Source organism: Heteronotia binoei, chromosome 5 (assembly GCF_032191835.1).
Source record: "Heteronotia binoei isolate CCM8104 ecotype False Entrance Well chromosome 5, APGP_CSIRO_Hbin_v1, whole genome shotgun sequence".
NCBI lineage: Eukaryota > Metazoa > Chordata > Lepidosauria > Squamata > Gekkonidae > Heteronotia > Heteronotia binoei.
The window spans coordinates 40,613,990-40,639,381 of record NC_083227.1 but is presented as its reverse complement, the minus strand read 5'-3'; the positions used below and the strand labels follow the sequence as shown (position 1 = coordinate 40,639,381).

Sequence of the window (25,392 nt, the reverse complement as noted above, 5' to 3'; positions counted from 1 at the left end):
CACAGTAAAGGTATCAAGGAAGGAGAGTGAATGAGATACTGTTATCTGAATAGGGAGATCCCCTTATGTACAAGCCAGTGGTAAACACAAGGGGACAGATTCTGGAAGGAAAAAACCAAAGCTTTAATGCACAGGAAGCTTAGTAAACATTAAACTAATTTGCTTATTTATTCAGTTAATATCTAAACTACAACAGGTCTTAACCTGCTTTTCTCTTTGTTCTTTTATTAGCACGTAGAGACCTTGACTGTGCAACTGAACAAGAGTTTGGTCTGACAGAATGGTAAAAGCTTAACAGATCAACTATTCAGTTTGCCTTGAAACAAGAAATTACTTTACAGAATCATAACATTCCCTACAATATATTCTTTTGATTCTATTTTCTCCCCTGGTGAGCAGCCCAGACTTGCCATCTGTGGTCTGCATTCTTTCCCCATCCCGAGACCCTTGTTAAGTATTGGAAATTTTATTATAAATTTCCAAAACCAAACCTAGGTCCATCAATAACTGTAAAATTTTTATAAGTGTCATGAACATGCATCAAGCTGCCTTATATTATATCAGACCATGGGTCCATCCAGGTATCGTCTATGCAAGACTACTAGTGGCTTTCCAGGGTCTCAGGCAGAGGCCATTCACAAGACCTATTGTCTTGTTTTTTTAACTGGAGATGCCGAAAATTGAGCTTGTGATCTTCTGCACACCAAGCAGAGGCTCTGCTACTGAACTGCAGCCCCTTCTACCTTGCCTTCTGAGTGACATGCCATAAACTGCTTGATGGGGCTCCTGCAACTGTGCAGTGCTTCTCCGCCATCCAGCGGGTTTTCATAAAAGCTGCACCGATTTCCTTAATCCCTGTCATCATGGCAGCCCATACTATTTCTTCTTAGATGGCTTGGTTGTAGTAGAAAGTGCTGTCAAGGCACATCTGACTTATAGCAACCCCTCATGGGGCTTTCAAGGCAAGATACGTTCAGATGCGGTTTGCCATTGCTTGCCTCGGCATAGCAACCCGGGACTTCTTTGATGGTTTCATAAATTTGTCAATTGCTTTAAGTGATCCTGGTCTTTAGAGGTATTAGCTTGCTTCAGAACCATGCTGTGTCCACCTTTATCTATGGACTCTCCTTTGGGTGTCTTGGGCACAAAATTATGATTTGCGATTGATGATCTTCATTGCATGCCCTTTATACAAAACTCCTTTAATTACAGATCTTATTTGAAGAATCCATGTATTTTGTTCAGGCTGGCAGGATGCCCGGGTGGGGGGTTGGCAGGATGCCCAAATGGGAATTTGACAGGATGCGCAGATGGGGGTTTGACATAATTCATATATGGTCCTGCAAAGATTGAAAAGTAGATGGATTAGAAAACAGCTGTAGCCCTGACCTTATGTATGGAAGGGAGGGTGGGGAGGAGGTGGATTTTTCTATGGTTCCCATAATGATTTTAGTGGACGAGATCAGACTCTTGAAAATGAGTAAGCCAGAGGCCCATAATACATAAAGAGAGTTTTCACTCATTTTGAGATTCCACACATACACACACAAAAACCCCAACAGGTGAGACTGAAGAGAAAGAGATTTCTAGCAACTAACATGTAGACCAGGCATTCGTTCATTCAAAAGATTTCTACCTTACTCATTTGCAAAAGACTTTGAGTCCCAGACCTTTCCTCACTTAGAGACAGCTCCCCAACTCAAGACAGCTTTTTATTAACAATAGCCCTCCCAACACAGCAAGAGAAAGATCCAGGAAACAAACCCTGCAAAAGATCTAGATGCCACCTTTGTCCCCACATATCTCAGGTAATATTGTGACAGGATCTAATAACATTAGCTACATTTCCACTTGTACATTATCCAATTTAATATATGCCATCGTGTGCAAAACAGTATCCTCCTGCTATCTCCATTGGACAAATGGATGTGAAAGAATCAGTGAACACAAATGTGACATGAGAAATTACAATATTTAGAAACCAGTGGGTGAACATTTTGACCTTCCTGAACATACTGCAGATCATAAAAATATTTTTCTACAAAAAAGAGAGACTTCAAATGGAATATATAACATGAAAGCAGTGAATCAGAAATTAAACACTTTCTGCCATCCTGACTTAAACCAAGGCATAGATTTCCTTGCTAAATTTCTAAATTTAATGGATTATTCTTAACATGTTGTATCATACTATATATTCTCTAAGGCTTCAGGCTGCCTTTTCCTTAATTTTGTTATTAAACCTTCTTTATGGTAGTTTTGTTAATTTTCACTGTTGACTAGAACCTCTAACCTCTCTCACCATCCCTTAACTTCCCAAGGGATTCAAGTTGATGACAAGAGAGAAAGTTACCTAATCTATGGCATCAAGCCTCTCTTTTCCCAACTCTTCCCCTTTCCTCCCTTCACTTCTGTAATTTTCTGGATAAAGTTGAGGGAAATTGTTTTCTCTCTTTCTATTGCATTATTTCATTTACAGTCTGCTTTCTCACTGAGACTCATCAAGGGGGAAATGAGGAAGTGAGCTCTGACTCACCAAACCTTATCCAGGACTAAATAGCCAGTTTGGTGCAGTGGTTAAGAGTGGCAGACTCTGATCTGGAGAACGAGGTTTGATTCCCCACTCCTCCGCATGCAGCCAGCTGGGTGACCTTAGGTCCATCACAGTTCTCAGAGCTCTCTCACCCCACTTACTTAACAGAGTATCTGTTGTGAGGAGAAGGTAAGCCGCTCCGAGACTCCTTCAGTTAGTGAAAGGCATAGTATTAAAAACCCTCTTCTCCTCCTCCGAAATGTTGTCAGTCTTTAAGGTGCCACTGGCCTTCTGTTTGGTTATAGACTAAAGGTTTGAGACCTCCCATCAGTGCCCTAACATGGGAGTTGTACAGCAGCTTGTCTCCCAATACTGGAATCCTGACATCCAACTGTACCCCAGGCTGCCTAGCCTAATTTATGGGCTTTCCTTCTTGTTTGGGAGCCCCTTGCCTGGGCCAATCAAAACTTGGAGTATGGGTTCCAATAATTTACAAAGTAGAAATTAAGGGAGTTTTGTGTGCTGCAATCAACAAGTGCCCTGTGGACAACTCAAGATCAGTAGGCAATGGGGTGAAGGCCAGTAAGTTTATCAGAGCAACTGACAGCCTAGCCCAACTGGTGACTTTCAGCTGCTGCTTCCCAGCTCTTCCCTCACCACAGAATATTGCCCTTGACCTCAAAGGTAGCTTAGGGATCCTGTTTCCCCACTTCCAACACAAAACAGCCATGCTGTTCAAAAGCCATATTTATCCTTTCTCAACAGCTGCAACTGTATTTCCATCTCCCGCATCTCTTTGCTGACAGCTCTCCAACAGGGACAGAGGTCAGGATGGACCACATTCACAGAAGAGCATGACCCACCAGCTCAGTCTGCAACACTATGAACAGAGTCTGCTCTTGTTCTAGCATGGCCCCTGCAAGCTGCTTAACAGAGGTGGCTGAACACCATGGTTGACCTTCTCATGTGCATGCAGTGATAGCGACAGCTTTACTTGTGATCTGTCAGTGCAACCTGCAAACGCCCAGGAGCCTTGGGACAGGATTTCTGCCAGTTCCATTTGTGGGTATCCCAAGATATATGTGAGGTCGATTTCCCACCCAGTGAGGATTAGAACTGGGGAGCATAAATCTTGTTTGAAGAGGAATATCACTGGTGCACCACTGGTGAATCAATTTGGGCAGAATGGCCATATGTACCATGATTTTAAATTTGTTGTGACTGAAAAAATCCATCAACACCTATTCAGCGTGACAGATATACAGACAGAACTTTTAAAAAGGGAGTGTTATTGGACCTTTCGCTTAAAAAACTTCAGAGCCTGCTGGATTATATCATGAATTTGATTTATCTTGCTATTTATAAATGTCCTTCCTTTTTACTGTAGTTAGGTACTGTCCATTTAAGGGACTTATAATTGTGACAGCTGCATGTAATTTTCAGCAAGTTCTGATTGATAGCAGTATGGCCAGCCTTGCATATGGTTGTTTGACTGGTGTGGTGAACTTGTGCAAGCCCTTCAGGTATGAAAATGTAAGTAAATTGTGAGGGTCTGAAAAAATTGTTATTTGTTACAATGACTTAAGTGCATTTTTCATTGGTCTGTATTGCTTTGTAGCAGATGGCTATATCTATGAAATAACTGTTGAAATATCCAGTTGAAGGCGGCCACTGATGCTGAAAACGTTCCTGCCACTGCAGTTATCTTCTGGCACTGCAATTATTTTGCTCTTTAATTGATGTAAACTTTTGATTAAGAAGACTGTGGATTATTGCTACTTTCTCTGGACGGATACACCGACCTTGACACTGTTGTAATGGACCAAAGAAATACTGGGGTCTTGTCACTGTGGAGGACTGTTTAATTTCAACTGTACGACAGACAGAGTAATTCATATGTATAAGAGACCTTAAACAAGAGGACTTTAAGAGTGTGTTGCAAGGAATGCTTATAGTTATTGTGGGCTTTTTCTGAGTGGTTGCGGCTTCTCTTGTGTATTTTTATTTCTGTTATTACTTCTGGCCAAAACCCCGCTCCCTCCTTTTTTTTTTGATAGTACCATTTATCTGCCTTTGCTGAAGTGTGCATGCACATGAAAGCTTACGTTCTGAATAAAACTAAGTTGGTCTTAAAGGTGCAATTGACTCCTATTTTGTTCTACTACTTCAGACCGACATGGCTGCCTATTTGGATCTGTCAGGGTGCTGTTAAAGAAACATGTAAAACCTGTCGTAGTTGAGCCTATTTTGACTGAGGTTTGGTTGAGAGTGACTGCTAAACTCAGCTCCAGATGAGCAGCTGTGTTGGTCTGAAGCAATAGAACAAAGAGTCCAGTGGCACCTTAAGGCCAAAAAAACTTTACTTAAGGTATGAGCTTTCATGTGCACCCACACCTACGCAGAGGCATCTGTCTCTATATATGAACTGTTAACTTCCATTTCAGTGTAGCTGAGGAAGTATGTGGGCACACAAAATATGCTGAATAAAATTTTGTCGGTCTTAAAGGTGCCACTGGACTCCAACTCTGCTAAAGTCAGCTGATTTCAACACACACTCGAAGTGGGGCTGATCTGGTGCTTCTTCCTGAGGAACATTATCTTTTAATTGTAATAAATAATCTAATTTAACAATGTTAGGTAAGATTACTATAAACACATCTGATTGACTGAAAAGGTCTTTTTTTGGCTTCTGGAACACAATCATCAACAATTTTAAAAATCCAGCAAAGTAACTGCAACTACTTTAGATGGAGAGTCCTGCTGGTCTCAGACTTTGTACTATTGCAACTAGTTTAAAATGTTAGTTTTTAGAGGCAACTGCGGTAAGCTGATAGCGTGTTGTCTGCAAGTCTCCATTTCTCTCCTAATCAATTTCCCCATGACATAGAAAAACAAGACTCATGGGGGGTGGGGGTGAGAATACAGATTAGGGAGTTAAATAGATCCTCACACAAGAGCGTCTTTCATACATGTGCACCACATCTAAAGGGTGGGCATAAACAGAACATTGCTCCAGGGACAAGATGAAACAAAGGCTGGTTATAACTAGGGGTGTGCATTCAGTTCGGCAGAACTGAATAGACATCCGAATACCCCGATTCGAAAGAATATAGCGTCATATACTTCCGAATCCAATTTACAGGCATTACACTAAGTATTCGGAAGTCAATAGAAAAGGCGGGAAAGGAGCTTCTGCAGCCTCGGGGAAGCTGCTTGCCTCCTTTCCCGCCTTTGGAAGCCTTTTTCCGCCTCTCCCATAGCCTCCCTGGGATCAGGGAGGGAGGGGGAGGGGAAGAGGAGCCCCAGCAGCCAATCCAAAGCATGCATTTACAAAATGCATTGCAAATGCATGCTTTGCAGGGCTGTTGTAGCTGATGGCTGGGCTAATCCCCCAGCCATCAGCAACATTGTTGTTCTCTTGTTTACTTGGGTATCCAAGTAAACACTGCTCTCTGGCCAATCACAGAGCAGTGGTATTTTTTGAAACTGCTTTGTGTAGGGCCAGAGAACCTTTTTAAGGAGTCTGCCCGGCTGGACTCATTCCATTGCTGCTGTGTTGGTGTGAGAGATTGTACTACGCTGGCCCTTGGCCTCAGCTGCTCTCTCTCAGCCTTGCCTAACCTGCCTGCAGAAGACAAGACATCTAAGGTAAGACTGTTCTTGTTTTTATTTTAGTTAGGATAAAAGTAAAAGGACTTTTTAAGACTCAGAGTTTATCTAGATTTGGGTGGGTGGGTACTGGGTAGCTTATTTGGGGTTAGGGGGTTCGGCTGGGGGTGGGGGAGTTGCCAATTTGTCTATATCTTACTTTAGTGAGAGAACTTTTAAAAGTGCAGTGTCCTTTTACTTTTCCTGATTTGGGTGGCTTGGATTTCTTGGGGTTAAGGTGAAGGTTTTTTGAGGGGGAGGGGTTGGTAAAGTTCCTGTATTGTTAAAAGTCCAGTTTTTTACTGTTTTAAAAGGATTCTATTTGATTTGTTGCTGCTGTTGTTCCTTTTCTCTTCTGGTTCTGGTTCTTGGGGAGGGGCTGTATGGCCTAATTTTTATTGTTAAAAAGGTCAGTTTTTCAACAGTTGAGTTTGTTGGCCTTTTCTCAGTGATTTGTTTGGATCTGTTGTTGTTGGTTTTGCATCCTGTCCTGTTGTCCTTTTTCCTGGTTCTGGTTTGGGGGAGGGGGGGTGTTGACTGATTTGACCTGAGGTTTTTTTCATTGTTAAAAAGGTCAGTTTATTAACAGTTGAGTTTGTTGGCTTTTTCTCAGTTGGATTTGTTTGGATCTGTTGCTGTTGGTTTTGCATCCTTCCTGTCCTATTGTCCCTTTTCCTGGTTCTGTTTTTTTTTTGGGGGGGGGGTGTTTTAAAAGTTAAGTTTCTTTCTGTCACGTTTTGTTTTTTTTTAATTACCTCTAGTTGGTGTGAGGGGGTTGGTGTGTGGGCTGTGTGGGGTGGGTCACTTTCATGTTTTTATAGTTATTTTTGGAGTCTGAGGGTGCTTTCAGTTTGGCTAGGGCCACTAAATAGGCTGCCCCACTAATAAGGGTGCTTTTAGGGATTTTTTTTTGAAATTAAAAAACATTAATCCAGTTTAGGGCTTTATCTTCTTTCAAAATTCAACTAGGCCAGATAGGGGCAATTTAAAAAGATTTTAGGTTTCTCATAAAAGGCAGCATGACTACTAGGCCACATCAGGCTCCCTTTTAAAGAGACTAGGGTTGCAGTGCATCTTGCTTTCAAGCCACTGAAAGCCGGTGCATCCTTAGATTTCCATAGGGTAAACCACCTGATTTCTAGTTTGCAAGGAAATCTGGTTTGTCCCAGGATCTAATTAGGAGAAGTTTAACTAGGAATATATAACAAGGATTGCCTTCATCTCAAAGTAGCCTTTTTAAAACTGTAGCCAGGTAGAGGCAGGATCACCTAGTCCCCTAAACTTTACCAGACTACTACCTCAACCCAAAGGAGGACAGGTTAGGGACCCAAAAAAACAAACAAACAAGTTTTGGTGGGAGGGTTTTTAAAAAGAAGTCAGGGCACCTGTTGGTTCAGGGTACAGTATAGTAAGTTAGGTTTGTAAAAAACCCCACTCTCAGTTCAGGTTGTGTGAGACTGGCCAAGGGTGACATGAGTGACAGGCAGCAGAAGAGGGGCCTTGAGGGCAAGGCCAAGGAGAAGACTAGAGGGGTGGAGGGGAGGGGGAGGACCCAGGTTCTCCCCCACCTGTGCGTAGGGCCACTCCACAGCCGCCTTCCAGCACTCCGACTTCTGGCCAGAGTGTGATGAAGAAGGCCCACTTTGGGCCCTTCATCGAGGCTGCTGCTGCTGGGGCGCCCCCAGCAGAGGTGCCATTAGGATCTGGCACTGAGCAGGGATCTGCTACTCCGGCAGTCTCTCCTCCAGCTGATGTTGCTCGGCCTCAGCAGCCGGAGGAGGAGCAGCAAGAGCAGCCTTCCTTGGCGATGAGCTTTGGGGACAGTTTTCTGTCCAAAATGATCATCCCAAGGAGAGTGTCGTGCAGGAGCTGGAGGAGAAGCTGGTTGAGGAGGACCAGCCTCCTCCTTCCGCTCCTTCAGGCACCAGCAGTCCTTCAGGGGATGGCCAGGAGGGGAGGCTGCATGGGGTGGAGAGGGAAGAAATAGAGACTCACAAGGTGTCTTTATTAATGTGTATTAATAACTAAGGTTTTATCTGTTTTATCTGGTTTAAATACGGATCCCTTTATATGTTTAATTATTGTAATTTTGTTGGATCTACTATTGGAAGCCGCCCTGAGCCACTTGTGGGAAGGGCGGGATATAAATCTTAAATAAATAAATAAAAAAATTAAAAAAAAGGTGCCTCCATCTCCGCCCACTTCCCCCCCGGCGGCCAGCCCCTCCTGCCACCCCGAGACATGATGTGTCTGCCCCAAGCACCTCACAGGAAGTGGATCCAGACACCCAAGCTGCTGGTCAGCTTGGGCATCCATACACCTCCAACGTGTGGAAGAATTTCTGACTTACGGAGGATCCACGCTATGGCGCAGTGCCAGCTGTGCAGGGCCTGGATCAATTGTGGGCAGGACTCTGCCCACCTGACTCCAGGGGGGGATGCGGAACCACCTGCGGAAGCACCACCAGGTGGTGCTTCTTAAGGGGGAGAAGCAGGCTGGTGCTGGGGTGCCCAAGTGGTCAACACTACCCTGCCAGGAAGTTCGTCCCACTGCGACTACCTCCACAGCTCTCCAGGAGAGTTCCGTGACAGGGCAGGGACGCCAGCCACCTCTGCCTGAGATGTTTGGTGGGGGTGGCACCTGTATGCCAAGAGGGGGAATCAGGTATGGCAAGTACCATAGACTACAATAACATCCCTTATTGCAGCAATCTCCTGAGATGGTCCATTATACTGCTGCTCTAAACCCATTGTAAAAATGCCCTCCTGAACATTTCTGTTTTGCACATTTTGCAAAATGATAGCAGCATGGGCTGTCTTCCTCACCACCTTTGAGATCAACTGCATCAGCTGCATCCAGATCAACTGCAACAACTGCTTCAGAGACAGCCCGGAGCTCAGAAAACATCTTGGGCTTTTTCCTGTAAGAATCAGAAAAGAAAAAGGCTTTATGTTTTTTCTTCTTCTGTACAGCTGTTCACAAAGTATTATGTAAATCTAAATGGTAACATATAGAGAAGTCCCAGTGTGTTATGCTATAGCGATATGTAAATTATATTTGGTAACGACATACAGTTGTAGCTGACAATTGCTGCCTTGGGTTAATGCTATGGGTATATGTCAATTACCATTTTGGGGGGGGGGGGGTTGAAAAGGTCCTTTGGTGGTGGTGAGGATATGGGGGGGCTATCAAGTGAAGTGTAGAAAAAATGCAGAAGCTATAGGACTTCCACAGAGAAGCCCTGTTATATGGAAGCAATTTAAGAACAGAGCTCAAAATGCATTCACAGTGCTATGAATCTTTTAATGTACGATGGCATAGACTTGAGAATGCCAGTTTTCCAAAGATTCTCTGGGAAGGTGATCCTATGACAGGAAACTCAATTATATTTGTTATAAAACTTACATCTGCTGCCTTTCATTTTTCTTCAGCTGAGATGTGAATGTTCCTGGAGAGGGGGAAAAAATTGAGATTTGGCATCTTTTATGAACGTCAAAATTTATGTAACTACATCTAAATACAGACTGAAAAAAGATCTCACACAACTTTGGGGTGTTCTCAGTGTAACTGTGGCTGTAACATGAGGCTACTGAACAATGGTACATACTCAATTCAATGGCTGGTTACTTCAAAGTCTATCATCTAATTCCTGCACATTCCAACAGTACAAGGAACCACCCAAAACTCCCACCTTTGACATTCTTCAGTGCCACTTTTAGAGCAGCCGTCTTCTGAGAAAATGCAGCAAGTTTTTGTGTAAGGCTGGAGGTGCTCACAGGCCTCTGGAAATCCCTGGACCTAGAAGATAAGATTTTGGAATGTAATTCTCATTAGAATGTATAATTCAACACAGATTCAAAGCAGTTAAATGCCAGTGGAAGATAGATATCCAAGTGACCCTTCCCCACCTCATTGTTCATCTCCCCTTCCTCTCCAAGATGCTGCCATCTGCCCACATGCTTCTCCTTCACTGACCTCCTGTGCCACACCATGACTTAAGAGTGCAGTCCTGTTTCCCCTACCTCTATGTTGTATGAAGAGTAAGAACAGAACCCTCTTTCTCCTATTGTTGTTGTCACAGAAAGGAGCCTTCCCACATGCCTCCCTGGACCCCAAGTTCTGTTTCACTCTGCTTTTGCTTACAGTGGCCTCCTATGCTTTAGGCAGAATGCTCGGCTGCAATGGAGCACAAAGTCAGGCAGCAGCAAGGCAGAAGTAGGGTTTTGTTTGGTGGCTGTGGGGGATCCACCTCACAACCTGTTCTCTGCACACATGCAAACACCAAGGCAGAATGTCTGGAATAGTCCTCCACCCACCCTGCTTTTATTTTGGTCAAGGCACTTCTTTTTCCCTTTGAACCTCCTGCTGAAGTCTTTCCAGACTTTCTCTTTCTTAGAGCCACTATGTGGCTAAGAGTGGCAGACTCTAATCTGGAGAACCAGGTTTGATTCCGCACTCCTCCTCCACATGAAGCCTGCTGGGTGAGCTTGGGTCAATCACAGTTTCTCTCAGCCCCAGCTATCTCACAAGATGCCTGTTGCATGGAGAGGAAGGGAATGTGGCTGTAAACCACTTTGAGACTCCTTAGGCTAGAGAAAAGTGGAGTATAAAAACCAACTCTTCTTCTTGAACATGATTACCTTTGCTGCCACAGCCTTCCAGCAGTGCTATTCTCCTTTTCTATTCTTACACTTGTCTTTTCTACCCCTGCCTTGCATGCTGAATGTTAAACTGCCAAAGAAGACCAGCATTGTGACTTGCATATGACTGGTGCAAGTTAACTTTGAAATGCTAGTGAAGATGGGAAAACCACCTGACCTGAGCTCCTTGCTTACATTCTTCTTAAATTCCTTTGCTTACATTGTTTTTAAATGCGATAAATAAGAAAACAGAACAATTAAGTCTAAAATCCCAGAGATCAAAACCATAAGAGGGGACAAATCATAAAAGGGAACTAGCTAGCCCCTCTCTCTCTCTCTCGGCTTGGCTTCGCGAACGAAGATTTAAGAAGGGTGCAATAGTCCACGTTTGCTGCAGGCTCGCTGGTGGCTGACAAGACCAATGTGGGACAGGCAGGTCCGGCCACAGCGGCTGCAGGGAAAAGTCTGATTTAGGGTTGGTCCTGTAGTAGGCCACCTTTTCTAGGCCCCTCTCCGTGTGGAGCAAGCAGTGCTGTCCCTAGATAAGGCTGCTTGGTCGTTCAGGGTGCTGCCGAAAGATGCTTTCGTCTCCGGGTTAGCATCAGGCGACCAATATCCTGAACCGCCTACATGCAGGATCGGGACTGCGGCTTCCAGTGGCACCTTCCACCTGCCGTTTCGCCCCTTGCCTATCGCTGCAGGACTTGATGCGTTGTGGGTTGTGTGTGTGGATATGCCCTTCAGGCCTGCGCAGAGGAATTTTTTAGGTGAAGCGCAGTGTGCGCGGTACTGGCTCCACCCTTTCACCTGGGGGTCATCTGCCATGGCCCAGTAAGCCGGGACGCCGGCAGTGAGTCCTCCAGGTGGTAGGTGTTACATTAACGAGCTCTATCTGCCCGGGTTTGATGTTAGAGTTTTCCTTCTCTTAGGCTGACGAAGTTGGTGGGCCCAGCCTGCCCATCCGGTTATACCGCCGGACAATTCGGTCGCACCATGACGTAGCAAACTCTGTGAAAACGGGGGGGACCAGCGAGAAGGTGTTGCTACGGATGCAGTAATGCAGGAGAGGCCATTGCAGTGACCATCTGCCAGGCATAGCCAGACAGTGACCACGCGGCGTTCACTACACCGGGAGAGGAGAGGCTATGTATTGCGCATGCACTTTCCCTGGGGGGGTAGGATTCCCAGAGGGAGCCCACCCCCCACCCCCCTACAGGAAGGAAAAACTCTGAAGCAATTAATTGGCTAAAACCTAGACCATAATCCAAAAGCTAATTGGGAAGGGGTGTAACCAGGTGAGATCAGAAGGTGCACTTCCCAGCTGAAGAACTGACTTATGCCAAGATATTTTTCAGGACTAGAAACAGGCCTTTAAATAAGTAAATATCTGGTTTTAATAGGAAATGGCAGTCAATGCCTCCATCCTTTCCATCCGTAGTGCTGTGAACTCGTCATTTCACTTGCCTAGTTCTGCTAATGTTTCACAATTCCTTTAGAGAGGTAGTCACCTGTGTAAGCACCAGTCGTTTTCAACTCTGGGGTGACGTTGCTTTCACAACGTTTTCACGGCAGACTTTTTACGGGGTGGTTTGCCATTGCCTTCCCCAGTCATCTACACTTTTCCCCCAGCAAGTTGGGTACACATTTTACCAACCTCAGAAGGATGGAAGGCTGAGTCAACCTGGACCAGCTTCTACTGGGATCGAACTCAGGTCGTGAGCAGAGGGCTCCGACTGCAGTACTGCAGCTTTACCACTCTGGGCCACCGGGCTCTTATACAATTCCTTTAGTGGCCCTTAAAACCCTACTGTGACTCAGAGAAACCCAAAGTTTCCTGAAAGCCAGGAAAGTGTTCATTCTGTATCAATAAGTGCTTCTTAACTGCTGTTGTACAACTTCTACATTTCTGACACAAGCAATTTTTAAACATTTAGAACACACATTAGGCATAGTGAACAGTTATGAAGAAATCATTCATCTTCCATTCATTTCTTTAAATCCTCAGTTGAAAACAGAAGAGGAAAACTGGCAAAATATATGGCGTGCTGCATCTGCTTTACTTTGTCACAGGTTAAGGCTGCTTCCACACGTGATTTACTTCAGTGCAGAGGATCTAAACCCAAATCCTCACTCCCAAGTATCCACCAACCATTTCCTGTTGTTTCTTGCTAGGGTGATGCTGAATGAGCCACGTACCTGCTCAAGGTGTTTTTAATATCCTAGAAAGAAAGAAAAGGGGGAGGTGGGAGACAAATAGTTACAGTAATTATTGATCAGTCAACAATACATAAATGTGCTTAGGCTACTCTTACTTGACATGTTCTAAAATCTATTTAATAGGTAAAGTTGTTAATAACTCACGTTTCCTCCTAAGAGCCCAAGGTACCAGTTGCGGAAAAATTCTAAGTTAGCCCCTTTATGAGAACAATCCTTAAAATTTGCAGGCTATTCATACAGTGTTTGAAGCACTTAAAATCACTTGTTGCCTACAAGCTTGTAAAATTTAGCTGCCAGAAGAGATTCTAGGTCAGAAAAGGGTTTAACTGAGGATGTTTTGCTTAACAAAAGATGGGAAACTCTTGATAGCAAAAAATTTCTCACTGGACTTTATCTGAGCTTAGTTTGAGATCTAAGGAAGATGGACATCAGCCAACATGGGAGACCATTTGCACTAGCAGGTGGTGAGAAAAATGTCAAAGTGACATTAGCAGGCAAGATATTTATCAGAGATAAGCATGTGAAGAAAGGGGTCTCATGAGACGAGAGAAAAGTTCTCATGGCAGAGACTATAAAAGCTTTAAAATTTTCCCATCTCCTTGCTGTCTCCTTAGAGAGCCAACAAGGCTGCTCTGGGGAGGTCAGCCATTTTGGTCAAAGATCTTTAACAAGAGTGAGTTGATAGAACTTAGAGAAGAGAGATATTGGGAGCTTAGAAACTTCTGACATGCTTAAGCATCTAATTTAGAATCTAGAGGTATTAAATTGTATAAAAGACTTTCTAACTTAGAAAAATAGAGCGTGCGAGACTTGTTATTAAAACTTGAAATTGTTCTAACTATAAGAATAGAAATTTTAAGAGTTTCTAATTATAAGAGCATACTGTGAAAGCTTTGTTATCTATAACAGGAAATTGTTTTGCTTCCTTTACAAGCATCCTGAATAGGCTGTCTTTAGAGATCGCTGAAAAATAAAGTCTTAGTTGTGTGTGGAACAGTGACTTTGTGTCTCATGTATTAGATGCTGGGAGAAAGTTTTGTTTTGAGAAACAGTGGTAAGGGAAGGTGTCTGTGTAATTATAAGAGAATATAAAAAGCAGTTCCCCAACAGTACCTAATAATATTCCCATTACAAGCATCTTCCACAAAACTTTTCACATCACAAACATAAACATATGTATAAAAACTTCCCAAAAATGCTCTTTGAGACAGAAATGTCTTAGGACCCAATTAGATCTTACAGTGTCCATGGGCATGACCTACAGACTCTAGATGCTATTTTAGAGCTGAAATTGGCTATTTAAAAATTCCGGGAGGGCTTGATGGCTTGCATCCTCTCCCTCTTTTTCAAGTGCTGAAAATGCGCGGTTTGGGTACCTGAAAAGGCACGGGGGGGGCAGAACACCTAGTTCTACAGTGCTTCAGCCTTAATCAGGATTAGGCCCTCACAGCATTTTGAATGTCCAAGTTCAGCTATAAAATATAGTTTTGTCCTTACTGACCATGTAAATCAAACAAAGAAATAAACAAATCTATATGCAACCCCTGCAATGTGTTGAGCCAAACACAATCCTTGTATCCTCCCCCCCTTTTTTTGTTCACAAAATCTACATCATCACAGGTAAATGTTCATTTATTAATACTGATGAAAATACTGATACCACACCATTCCTTTTGGCTCCAGGTAGCATTTTTGTCTGGCATTTGGGCTTTCAAAAAGGCAACCTCTGCTTGGTCTAAAGAAACATATTATATTGGAGTTACAGTAGGTGAACAAAGGAAAAGAAAAGGATTCCTTAACCTTGCCTGTTTTTCTTTAAAGTAATAATTTTATCTTTCTATGAAAGTCTTATTTGCTAAGCAACAACACTGAGAACATCTTAAATGCTAGTTTTCTTTCTTTTTTGCATTTTTTTTAAAAACAAGCACTGCTAAAAGCAGCTGAAACCTACAACAGAGACAACACAGAGATAGGGAGGCAGCTCAACAGATACACAACTAGCAGAAAGACAGTGGCTGGGAAGGAAGAAAGATTAGTGGGGACACTGGAGAGCAGGAAGCCAAGCTCCTGAAGGAGGGAAAGCCAGTGCAATACTTCTAGGGAATAGGGACAGGAAAGTTGGAATGAAGAGGATTTGGAGCACAAAGGATGCTGCAAAGCCCTTTAACCTTCCATCTTGCTCAGAAAATACCACTAGCCCTTTACTACCAAAACAGTAAAAACAAGGCGGGTGTGAATTAATGCCTACATAAAATTAGAAATTCTGAGATTTGGGTCTAGATGATTCATCATTTAGCAGACAAATTTCTAAGTTTTTACCTGCAGGAATTCATTGTCTGACTTCTGGCATATCTTCTCCATGTCTCCAATCAGAGTATTCAGATGATCAGCATTCTCAGCCTTTGACTTCTGTTCATCCTCCAACTCCTTCTGCAGCTCTTTCAGCTGGTCCAGAAAGAGACACTTCTGCTCCTGCTCAAACTGATGTAGTTGGTCAAACTCCTTCTCAACTGTATCTCTTTCAATGTCAATCTTTTCCTGATACCCCAAAAAGGACAAATTGTAGGAAGATCAATGGTAAGCTAAATGCCATGATCTCAGTTCTTGGAGACACAAGTCTATAAGGAAAGCCAACATTTCTTTATGTTTCTGTTAGGAAATTAATAATGAGAATGTTCATTTATTCAATTATGATCCTTTATATAAAACATATATTCAGCACTAGATGAGGCAGCAAGAAGTCCCCCTCCCACCTGTGGTTTGCGGGTAAGCAGTTTTTTTTATAGAAGTTTGTTCAGCTACTAGGAGTCAGAGAGCCCCCACCTTCTTCTTGACTCAACCATGTTCAAACATATAAAACAAGATAAGACTTAGAAGAAAAAGGACCCCCCCATGCTTTCCGCAAACATAGCACACCTGGCCTGACATTTGAGCTGCTCTGCAAGTTACTTTCCTATTGCGGTTTATGGGCAACCGCTTCCTATTGCAGACTTATTAATAGTTTGCTAACATCTGTTGCTCACTGTTCCTTTATAGATCTTAGCCCTATTTAATCTAAGGTAAATAAAAATGCTTCTCATTTGCTTTAAGGCTTGCTAGGAAACAAGGCAGAATCAATATTTAGCAGGAGCAAAAGGGATAAATGAGTAACTAGCAGAGACGCCAACTGCTCCTCTGACCTTTAAAACTGTGTACCTATTTCTCTGCTGGCAATTTCCGGCCTTTGTCTGTGGTTTGTGGCGAGTGCCATTTCCTCTTGAAGCTTCATAGCAACTCTGAAATGAGAGCTAAAGATCTGTTTTAATTGCTTTCTATTCTTTATGAGTTAAGTTTAAAATATATTGAGTAAAAAGCATTTTTAGAATTTTAGTGAGCCAAGTTGATATAATTCTGACAAGTAGGCCATTAGGGCAGGTAGTAGTTGTAGAGTTATATTAGGTTTAGAACTTTGTACTTAATAAAATAAAACAAGGGAAAACGATGCTGTAGGATGTTTACCTTATATGGTTGTAGGATGTTTGTATTTGATATGGTCATAGCCTGAGATAGCGGACGGGGATGAGCTAGACTGTAACCCCTGCGTTCGATTGGCTGTTTGCCACAGGGGAAGGGAGGGATCTGTGACGTCGGGGATTGATAAAAGCTCAGGCTTGACCACGAATTAGCCAGAGGGAGACAGCATTGTACTTGGTCTTCCTCTCCACTTTTGCAAAAGTGAAAATTAAAGCTGTTTCTCTGAACCACATGTCTCTGCCTAGTCATTGAAATCTGGAAGAAGGAGGCATCCCTCCAAAAACCGGTTGACAATTTCTGGCCCTTTTTACATTTACCAGTGGGAACCAGAAGGGAGCCGGTATTGTGCCGGCCTGGAATAATCCGGGACAGGGATGGGAGTTTTCAGACACATTTTTTTCCCCCGGTAGGGTTCTGTGATTGAAGCGAGCCATTTCACACTTTTCCGCTTTTATTTCCCTTCCACGAGCGCTGGTCATTTCCACTCCCTTTTTTGCCTGCCGACGCACGATCTCTGGCTTTTTTTTTTTTAACATTGGGCTAAGATCACTATAGCGATGTTTCAAAACAGTACCACCATAGGATTGGATACACAGTTCAAGTGGGAAGAGAGTTTACAATGCCTGGCAATCTGAATGTGGTCTGTGGCTCCCCCCCCTAATATTTATACCTGCTGCAGCTTGGCACAAGTCACTTTCCAGCCAATAGCCTGTGAGCATGGATGGGTGCACATCAGGCTGGGTTAGCAACGTCTGTCTCACTAATCACTGTTGGTCTGTTTTTCCACCGAAACCTGCTGCCCTATGGGCAACCCCTCTCCAGGTGGCAACAGCCCCCCCCCCCATAAATGTGCCTCAGAGTCACCTACAAACCAATCACAGTCCCGTGATTCCTGTGTGGGCAAGGAAGTGATAGTAACAGGTGACAGACCAATGCCTGGTGCCCTGATCTCCCACTTGAACTGTGTATCCAATGGGGCACTTGTTACAAAGTGTCAGCCACAGCGATCTTAGTTAGCTCAATGGAGCCCAGGCATCCCTATGGGGATGCTGTTTTGAAACATCGCTATTGCACTATAGTGCTATAGCGATCCAAGCCCGACCTCCCCCCCACCAAAAAAGTTAGAGATCACAGGCCGGCAGGCAAAAAAGGGCACGAAAACAGCACTCCCAGAATCACTACGGGACATTTCACACAGCGTCCCATAGCAATTTCAACCCGGAAGGAGGGGTTGAAAAATGAAAGAAGCTGATTTTTGTTAATAATGACTCAAGCGCTACCTCACTACCAGGACAGCCGTGGGACTGTGTGAAAAGGTATCAGTATTCCAGTAGCAGCCAGTTACTGAATCGAGTCTGTCTGAAATGCCAGCAGAAACCCGTTACTGTTCAGTAACTGACCAGCTGCCATACCGGAATACTTAGGCTGTGTGAAAACGCTCTCTGTCTTTGTTCCTTTCAAAATGTGTTCCCTACAGAGAAAATGGGTTGCTGACCAAGGCTCTGTCCTCATATTTTTGCCCTCCTCCAGGTCTCATCAAAGCATTCCTCCCCCTCCCCTTTAAAGGCATCAAAGCATTCCTTCCACGACTCCATCCCAAAATAAAAACAAACAAAACTCTCAGTAGAGCTAATATATGGATGTGACATTTTCCTGTACAATTGCTACAGAAAAAGAAGAAAACTCACCAGGTGCTCTTTCATAGTAAATGGATCTTGCATGAGATTCTCTCTCACACTCTTCAGTTTCTGGAGTTCACATTGGATTTGTTCCTAAAGAAAGAGAAAGAACAGGAGGCTGGTCCCTTTGGAATGTGTGTGGAAAGGCATGGGGATGGGGAACAAGATCACCTGGTCCTGCCACAGTGCAGGCTCAATCAGTCTGGATTACAGACGGGTGTTTGTCTGTAGCTGGGCAACCCTACACAGCTGAAGTACACCACCTGCCTGGTGGATCACAATCATCCAAAAGCGGCCTTGCATGCTCTGTGGAACCTAGGAAGGTCCCACAAGGCATGCATCTCTTCAGGCAGCTAGTTCCACAGGACTTAGTCTTAAATCATAAGCGAATGAATCTCTAGATGTTTCCATAATGAAACTAAGTAAACATTGCTAAATTCTGTGTGTCCCCCCCCCCCCATCACCAGGTAGTCACCCTGCACCTTGAGTCTATAAGTGACAGAAATAAATACAAGTTCTAAACACGGCATTCTCGGAGACTTCCGGCAATGGCGGAGTGAAGCGGACTCCTTCTCAGTGCGCGGGGAGGGTGTTCTGTTTGGTGGGAGATTGAGGGGGCCCACTATTTGTGGACACCCCTTACGGAGCTGTCTGAGACGCTCCGAAGTCCGGGGAGCTGCTGGATGTGAGGGAGAGACGAAGGTTTCTCCCCCAGGACTGGCTTCCCCTTTGACCGTTTCCCAACCAACACTGATGTGCCCAGCTGTGCCGCCGGAAAGGGGAGAGGAGAGGAAGCGTAAACTCCTTTCAGCTTACCTAGAAAGGTGCTTTCCTATATCTGGATCTTCATTCCTCGTAGCGTCAGGTTCCCTTGCAAGCCGCGGAAGAAGAACTTAAAAGAAGCCCGCCGGTGAGCGGTTTTGTTTGAAGTAGTGGGAGTGAGGTGGAGTTGGTGAGTGTGCGGCGGCAAATGGCGGAGTGCGGGTGCTCGGGCGAGAGCGAGGCACGTAGTTGTTTTTCTTAACTTTTGGTGGATCGGCTGAGCGGCGTGGTGAACGAGTGGCTCTAAAACGTTCTTTTTTGGAGGGGGAAGAAGCAAACTGGGGGTGAGACGAACTGAGTTTGTTGGGTTATTTTCCTTTTTCCTGCTGGATTTGGTGGGGGCGATCGGGGGAGAGACGGAGGGCGAGGTGCAATGGCCGATTCGAGCCGAAGAGGGACTGAGGCGGAAGTTTAGAAAGTGCAGGAACCGGCCGGAATCTGAACGGTATTTTGTGTGAAACTTTCCCCACCTTGACTCTGACTCTTTTTGGACTCCTCCGTTCTTGGTTCCCCTTCCCCTCTCTAAGCAATTGTTACTGAAGATCGGCTTCTTTCCAGACAGATTTTATTATTATTTGTGGCAAGGATCAGCTTTGTTCCCTGTGTTTCTGCGCTCTAGAGCCAACTGCAGGCTGGCTGAAAGGGTAGAGTGGTAGTTTTTAGCAGCTATGGCTGTGGCTACACTCTATTGAAGATTTTGGGTGCTTTTTGGATTATAAAATGCCTTTTGCTTAGCCACCTTGGAACTTTCCCTCTTCCGTCTGATCTGCGTTTATGGGTTTCTGAGTTAACTGCAAGCTGTTTAAAAGGGTAGAGCTGTAGCTTTTAGCAGCTATAGCTGTGGCTACACTCTATTGAAGATCTTGGGTGCCTATTGGATTACAGTTTACTCTCTCCAAGTTACTTTGGGAACTTTGTTTGCCTCTTCTGAACTGTACTCTTGCTTTTATGAACTGTACTCCTGCTTTTATGAACTACCTTTGGAGCCCTGAAGTACCAACTTATCAAGGCTGCTCTTATTGAACTATTTTTTATCAGAACTTTGAAGTATCAATTGGCTAGGGCTGAGAACAGTGCTAATCTATCAAACAAGGGCATAAATAGAGCAGTGAAGAGAGAAGAAAGAAGGGAAGAGAGAAGGCAGAAGAAGGAAGAAAGAACCGTTAAGATAAGACAGTGATTTTGGGGGGCAACTTGGGGAGCTTTGTGTTTAATCTTCTGGCCTAAGTGAATGGTTTAAATGTTTGAAGAGTAGTAGAACAATTTAACTGAACTTAATACTTTTTAAATTGTTGGATTCATCTGTTTTATCTCTGGTTGGGTATTCTTTCTTGCTTTGTGTTCTCTATTGAACTTCCCCACTGTCTTTTTCAAGGCACCTGGAAACTTTAAGCTGCCAATTGAATTTAAGAACTTAAGAATTTAAGAATTATTGGTGAATTGATGGTTATTGAATGGTGATTGGATTTAGCACTGTTTAGTAGTAATTTTGTAGACTTAGTATTCTGAGTAGATTCTTGGGAGGCTCAACCACCATGACAGAAACAAAGATTAAAAAATTTCTGCAAGGTACCCCCCCGACTGGAGGAGTAAGAGCAGGCCCAACAGGGTCAGCAGGCTCAGCACCGGTTCAGCAAGATGCCTTGGAAAAACTACAAAATATGGTTTCTGCGGGTTTCAAGCAGAATCAAGAAGCCCTAGAGGGGCTGAAAACTGATTTGATGTATCAGGTTAAAAAAACTAATGAACAATTGGCAGAATTTCAAAAACAACTATTGGCCAATACTCAGCAACAACCTGTTTCTTCGATACCTCTTTTGAAACAACAAATAAGAGAATTTGGCGAAGTCTCTGGCTTTAAGTTGAACGCTGCAAAGACTAAAATTCTATCCAAGAATATGACTGAGGACCAGATCCGGTTACTTGAGGAACTGTCAGGATTCAAACATGAGAAAAAAATTAAGTATTTGGGAATTCATCTTACAAATGATCTAAGGACTTTGTATAGAGACAATTATGAAAAAATATTAAAATCGATTCGTCATGACTTAACCAATTGGAAAGATCTTCAGATTTCACTTTTGGGCAGAATTGCAACAATCAAGATGAATATCCTCCCGAGAGTCCTGTTCTTGTTTCAGACAATACCAATTATGATACCCAAAATTTTTTTTCAACAACTTAATACCATGTCTAAGACTTTTATCTGGCAGGGCAAGAAGGCTAGAATTAAACTGAAAGTTTTACAAGACAGTAAGTTAAGAGGCGGCCTAGCTCTCCCAGATTGGAACCTATACTATAAAGCATGTGGCATGGCGTGGCTAAGAGATTGGTGTAAACTGGACAATAAGAGACTGTTGATCATTGAAGGCGCTGGCCTGGGTGAAGGGTGGCACAACTATATGTGGTACCATGCTCCTGCAAAAACGGGTCATTTCCTTAGGCATGAAATAAGAAGATCCTTGTACAAGATTTGGAGTGATATCAAGCTACAATATTTCTATACTCCCAAGTGGATATCTCCGATTGAAGCTTTGACTCACCCCAATCTGTATAACTGGGACAGCCCACAGGACTATGCATATTTATTGAATGATAAAAACGAACTGATTGAAGAAGAGATTGGCAAGTTAAGTTGGTGGCTTCAGTGTCAACTAAGATCAAGATTTCGGGCTGATAAAGAAAAAGGTTTTGTGAACACACAAATTGAGTTAGATTTGATTATAGAATCTAAGCAGAAAATGATCTCCAAGGTGTATGATTGGCTGCTACAAATTAAGATGAGTGACGAAGTGGTGAAGGAGACATGGATCCGTTGGCTCCAAGACTTTGGCTATAACATAGATTTAGAGGAATGGGAGAGATTATGGAAACAGAATTTAAAGCTGATAAGACCAGCAGATCTTAAAGAAAATTTATATAAAATGGTTTACAGGTGGTATCTTACACCTAATAGATTGGCAAAAATCTACCCCACATATTCAAACAAGTGCTGGAAATGTCGAGAAGTTAAAGGCTCTTTATTCCACATATGGTGGCAATGCAAATCAGCTAGAAAGTATTGGGTGCAAATTAACATCTGGACTCAAAAAATTTTAGAAACACAAATTACCCATGTGCCGGAACTATATCTCTTGAACATTTGCAGGCAGAAAGTGCCGGTAACAAAGTTGAAATTGCTAATGTATATAATTACAATTGCCAGAATACTATATGCCAAGTATTGGAAAGGTGAGAAAACCCCGAACAGAGAAGAGTTTATAAATAAACTATTAGAAACCGCTGAGGCCGACCTAATGTCCACAAGATTAAGAAATGGAAATGTGCAGAAGTGTCAGGAGGAATGGGATCCTGTGTACAAATGGGCTAAAAGTAAAGGATTTGACACGGAGTAACTATATTAAAACATGCCATAAATACTATCTAAGGAAAAGGTTAATGTTTAGTTTTAAACTACCTTATGTAAAGTACAGTTGAAATAATTGTGAAATTATAATTAGAAAACTTGTTCTTATTTTATCGAAACCTCTCCTCCCCCCCAGTGTGCTTGGTTGGGTAAGGGGGAATGGATGCTTGTATTTTGTCTATGGCCTAGCTTTTCATTAGGCTATGTACTATTTGTATGTGTTGCTTGTTGGTGTATATTTGTTCTTTTTCTTTCTCTTGTCTATGTATTGTTCTTTTCTATCTCAATAAAATGTAAAATTCTTAAAAAAAAAAAAAAAAAAAAAAAAAATAAACACGGCATTCTCAGAGTGTGTCTCATTGGCTGGGCCACAGCAGACAAGCAGGGGCACAAGAAACTTACAAGAAGTCTCTTGTAAGACTTCCAGGACAGAATTTGATATAGAGATTCTGTCTCCAGGACTAGATCACAAAGTGCTTCTGGGAGCTCAGGAGAATGCCAAAGAAGTAAATAGCCCATCCTTGATTTATAACTCAGTATGGTGCTTCCATTACAGCAAAATACCTAATGCACTCAACAAACAACCTCATGAAAATGGATTTTTTGAACCTAGTTGGGTTCTCCCCCCGCCCCCCAAATATAATTTAGATTTTTTTAAAAACATACTATATTGCTTCATTCTACCGGTGTTAGTCGACTAAAATAAAATACAGAAATAAAACAAGCCGTCGCCATTTTAAGCACACTATCAGGGCGAAAGCAGACATGATGGGATGGGTACTACCCCTGTTTGTGTGTTTCTCTAAACGGGACGAATTTTAATATCAAAGGGGTGAGGGGAGCTAAATTCTTCCTCTCCCGCCTCGCATCTGTTTGACTCAAACCCTTCTCCCTTCCCCGCAACAGGAAAAGAAATCAAGCGCCAGATGGCTTTCCGTATGAACAGCGTGGTTGCCACCTTCCCGCCCGATCTCTCTCCCCTACAGTTCCAAAGAGCAACAGTATTTTACTCTGTAATCCTGGGCAGCCTCTTCTATGGGAAGTACTTTATGAGAGCGGTGGTCGCGGGATTCCCTGCAGATGACGCAGATGGGGGACTCGTCCTCCTGGCAGAAAAGTTTTAGGGGCTCCTGGTGTCTCAGACAGACTCCTTTTACTACCGGCGAGGCTTCTATTGCTGCGTCCAATTTCAGACATTTCAGCAGCTCCGCGATATTCCCCAACTCCCTATTGGGTCTGAAGGTTTTTTCCTGGATAATTTCTCGGCATTGAGGACATAAAACGTTTCCCTCCGCTTCGCCCCAGCACAGCTCGATGCAGGCGCGGCAGAAAATGTGCCCGCAAGCAATAGACACCGGCTCTTTGAAATACTCCAAGCAAACCGAGCATACGACTTCAGATTGGAGCTGCTGAACCGCAGCCATGACTTTCTTCGACACAGAACAAAGGAAGCTCGATGACTGAGCCGAGATGCTTTCGGTTTCGATTCGTTGGTACTGGCTGATTGGAGAGGGGAGGCAGGAATAGCGGCAGCTGTAGCGCAATGGAAATGTTTATTGAAGATCAGCGAGGATTCGTTAATGTAGATCTGGTTTACACTCTTCCCCCCCCCCCCCTTCCGCCCCTTATAAGTGCATAATGAATCATACCAATTACTGCAAACGGTTAGGTAGAGAGTGCCATCTTAGGAATACTCTCCTGGTCATAGTGAGGCCAGCTCTTTATTAAGGAAAGCAGGGTAAAGGCTGCTCCCAACAAAGACTAAGGGCCAAACCTATATACAACTGTAATCTCCCACACTAGCTTACTATTGGTTCATTCAAACAGACAGGGGTTTGTGATTGGTGTAGTGCGGCAGGTTGGATGAGATCCCCACTCTAGAAGAGACTGTTAAAGCCATCAAGCAACTGAAAAGTGGCAAGGCAGCAGGAGTTGATGGAATTCCACCAGAGATCTGGAAGCATGGGGGCACAGTACTACATAGCTCACTTCACAAAGTACTTGTCACCTGCTGGGAACAAGGCAAATTACCACAGGACTTTCGCGATGCAATCATCATCACCCTATACAAGAACAAAGGGGAAAAGTCAGACTGCTCCAACTACCGGGGGATAACCCTGCTCTCCATCGCAGGCAAAATCCTTGCCAGAATACTCCTGAACAGACTGGTGCCCGCCATTGCAGAAGAACTCCTCCCAGAGAGCCAGTGCGGCTTCAGAGCTAACAGGAGCACCACCGACATGGTATTTGTTCTCAGGCAGCTCCAAGAGAAATGCAGGGAACAGAACAAGGCTCTGTATGTGACTTTTGTCGACCTTACCAAAGCTTTCGATACCGTTAGCAGGAAAGGCCTGTGGCAAATCTTGGAACGTTTAGGATGTCCCCCAAGGTTCCTCAGCATGATCATCCAGCTACATGAAGACCAGCGAGGCCAAGTCAGACACTGCAACGACCTCTCGGAGACCTTCCCAATAGGCACAGGTGTAAAGCAAGGCTGCGTTCTCGCGCCAACTCTCTTTACGATCTTCTTTAGCATGATGCTTCAAAGAGCCACAGTAGATCTAGATGATGACGATGGTGTCTACATCCGCTATCGCACTGATGGCAGCCTGTTCAACCTGAGGCGACTAAAGGCCCACTCCAAGACAATGGAAAAACTCATCCGAGAGCTACTGTTTGCTGATGATGCTGCACTCGTCTCCCACTCGGTATCAGCTCTGCAGCATATGACGTCCTGCTTTGCAGAGGCTGCCAAGCTATTCGGCCTGGAAGTTAGTCTGAAGAAGACAGAAGTTCTCCACCAGCCTGCACCCCAGGAAGATTATCACCCTCCCTGCATCACTGTGGGTGAATCAGTTCTGAAGACAGTCCAGCAGTTCAGCTACCTGGGGTGCATCATCTCCTCAGATGCTAAGATCGACAAGGAGATTGACA

The 25,392-nt window shown here is 43.8% G+C and overlaps 1 protein-coding gene across 1 annotated transcript; it reads right to left on the bottom strand.

Moving 5' to 3' along the window:
- Positions 1 to 101: 101 nt before the first annotated feature.
- On the bottom strand, positions 102 to 23,914 carry LOC132572340 (zinc finger protein RFP-like). Its single transcript, XM_060239260.1, has 8 exons — positions 23,469 to 23,914; positions 18,240 to 18,323; positions 15,358 to 15,576; positions 13,018 to 13,040; positions 9,873 to 9,979; positions 9,587 to 9,629; positions 9,010 to 9,101; positions 102 to 1,340 (listed from the first exon to the last, which is right to left on the bottom strand). The coding sequence occupies exons 1-8, from the start codon at positions 23,880 to 23,882 to the stop codon at positions 1,216 to 1,218; spliced, it is 1,107 nt and encodes a 368-aa protein (XP_060095243.1). The 5' UTR covers positions 23,883 to 23,914; the 3' UTR covers positions 102 to 1,215.
- Positions 23,915 to 25,392: the final 1,478 nt, after the last annotated feature.

Coding starts and splice junctions, on each gene's coding strand:
- LOC132572340 (XM_060239260.1), bottom strand. CDS start 23,882: ATGGCTGCGGTTCAGCAGCTCCAATCTGAAGTCGTATGCTCGGTTTGC. Junction 13,041..15,357: donor CAGACAATGAATTCCTGCAG/GTAAAAACTTAG, acceptor CTTTCTTTCTAG/GATATTAAAAACACCTTGAG. Junction 9,630..9,872: donor GGCACTGAAGAATGTCAAAG/GTGGGAGTTTTG, acceptor CCCCCTCTCCAG/GAACATTCACATCTCAGCTG.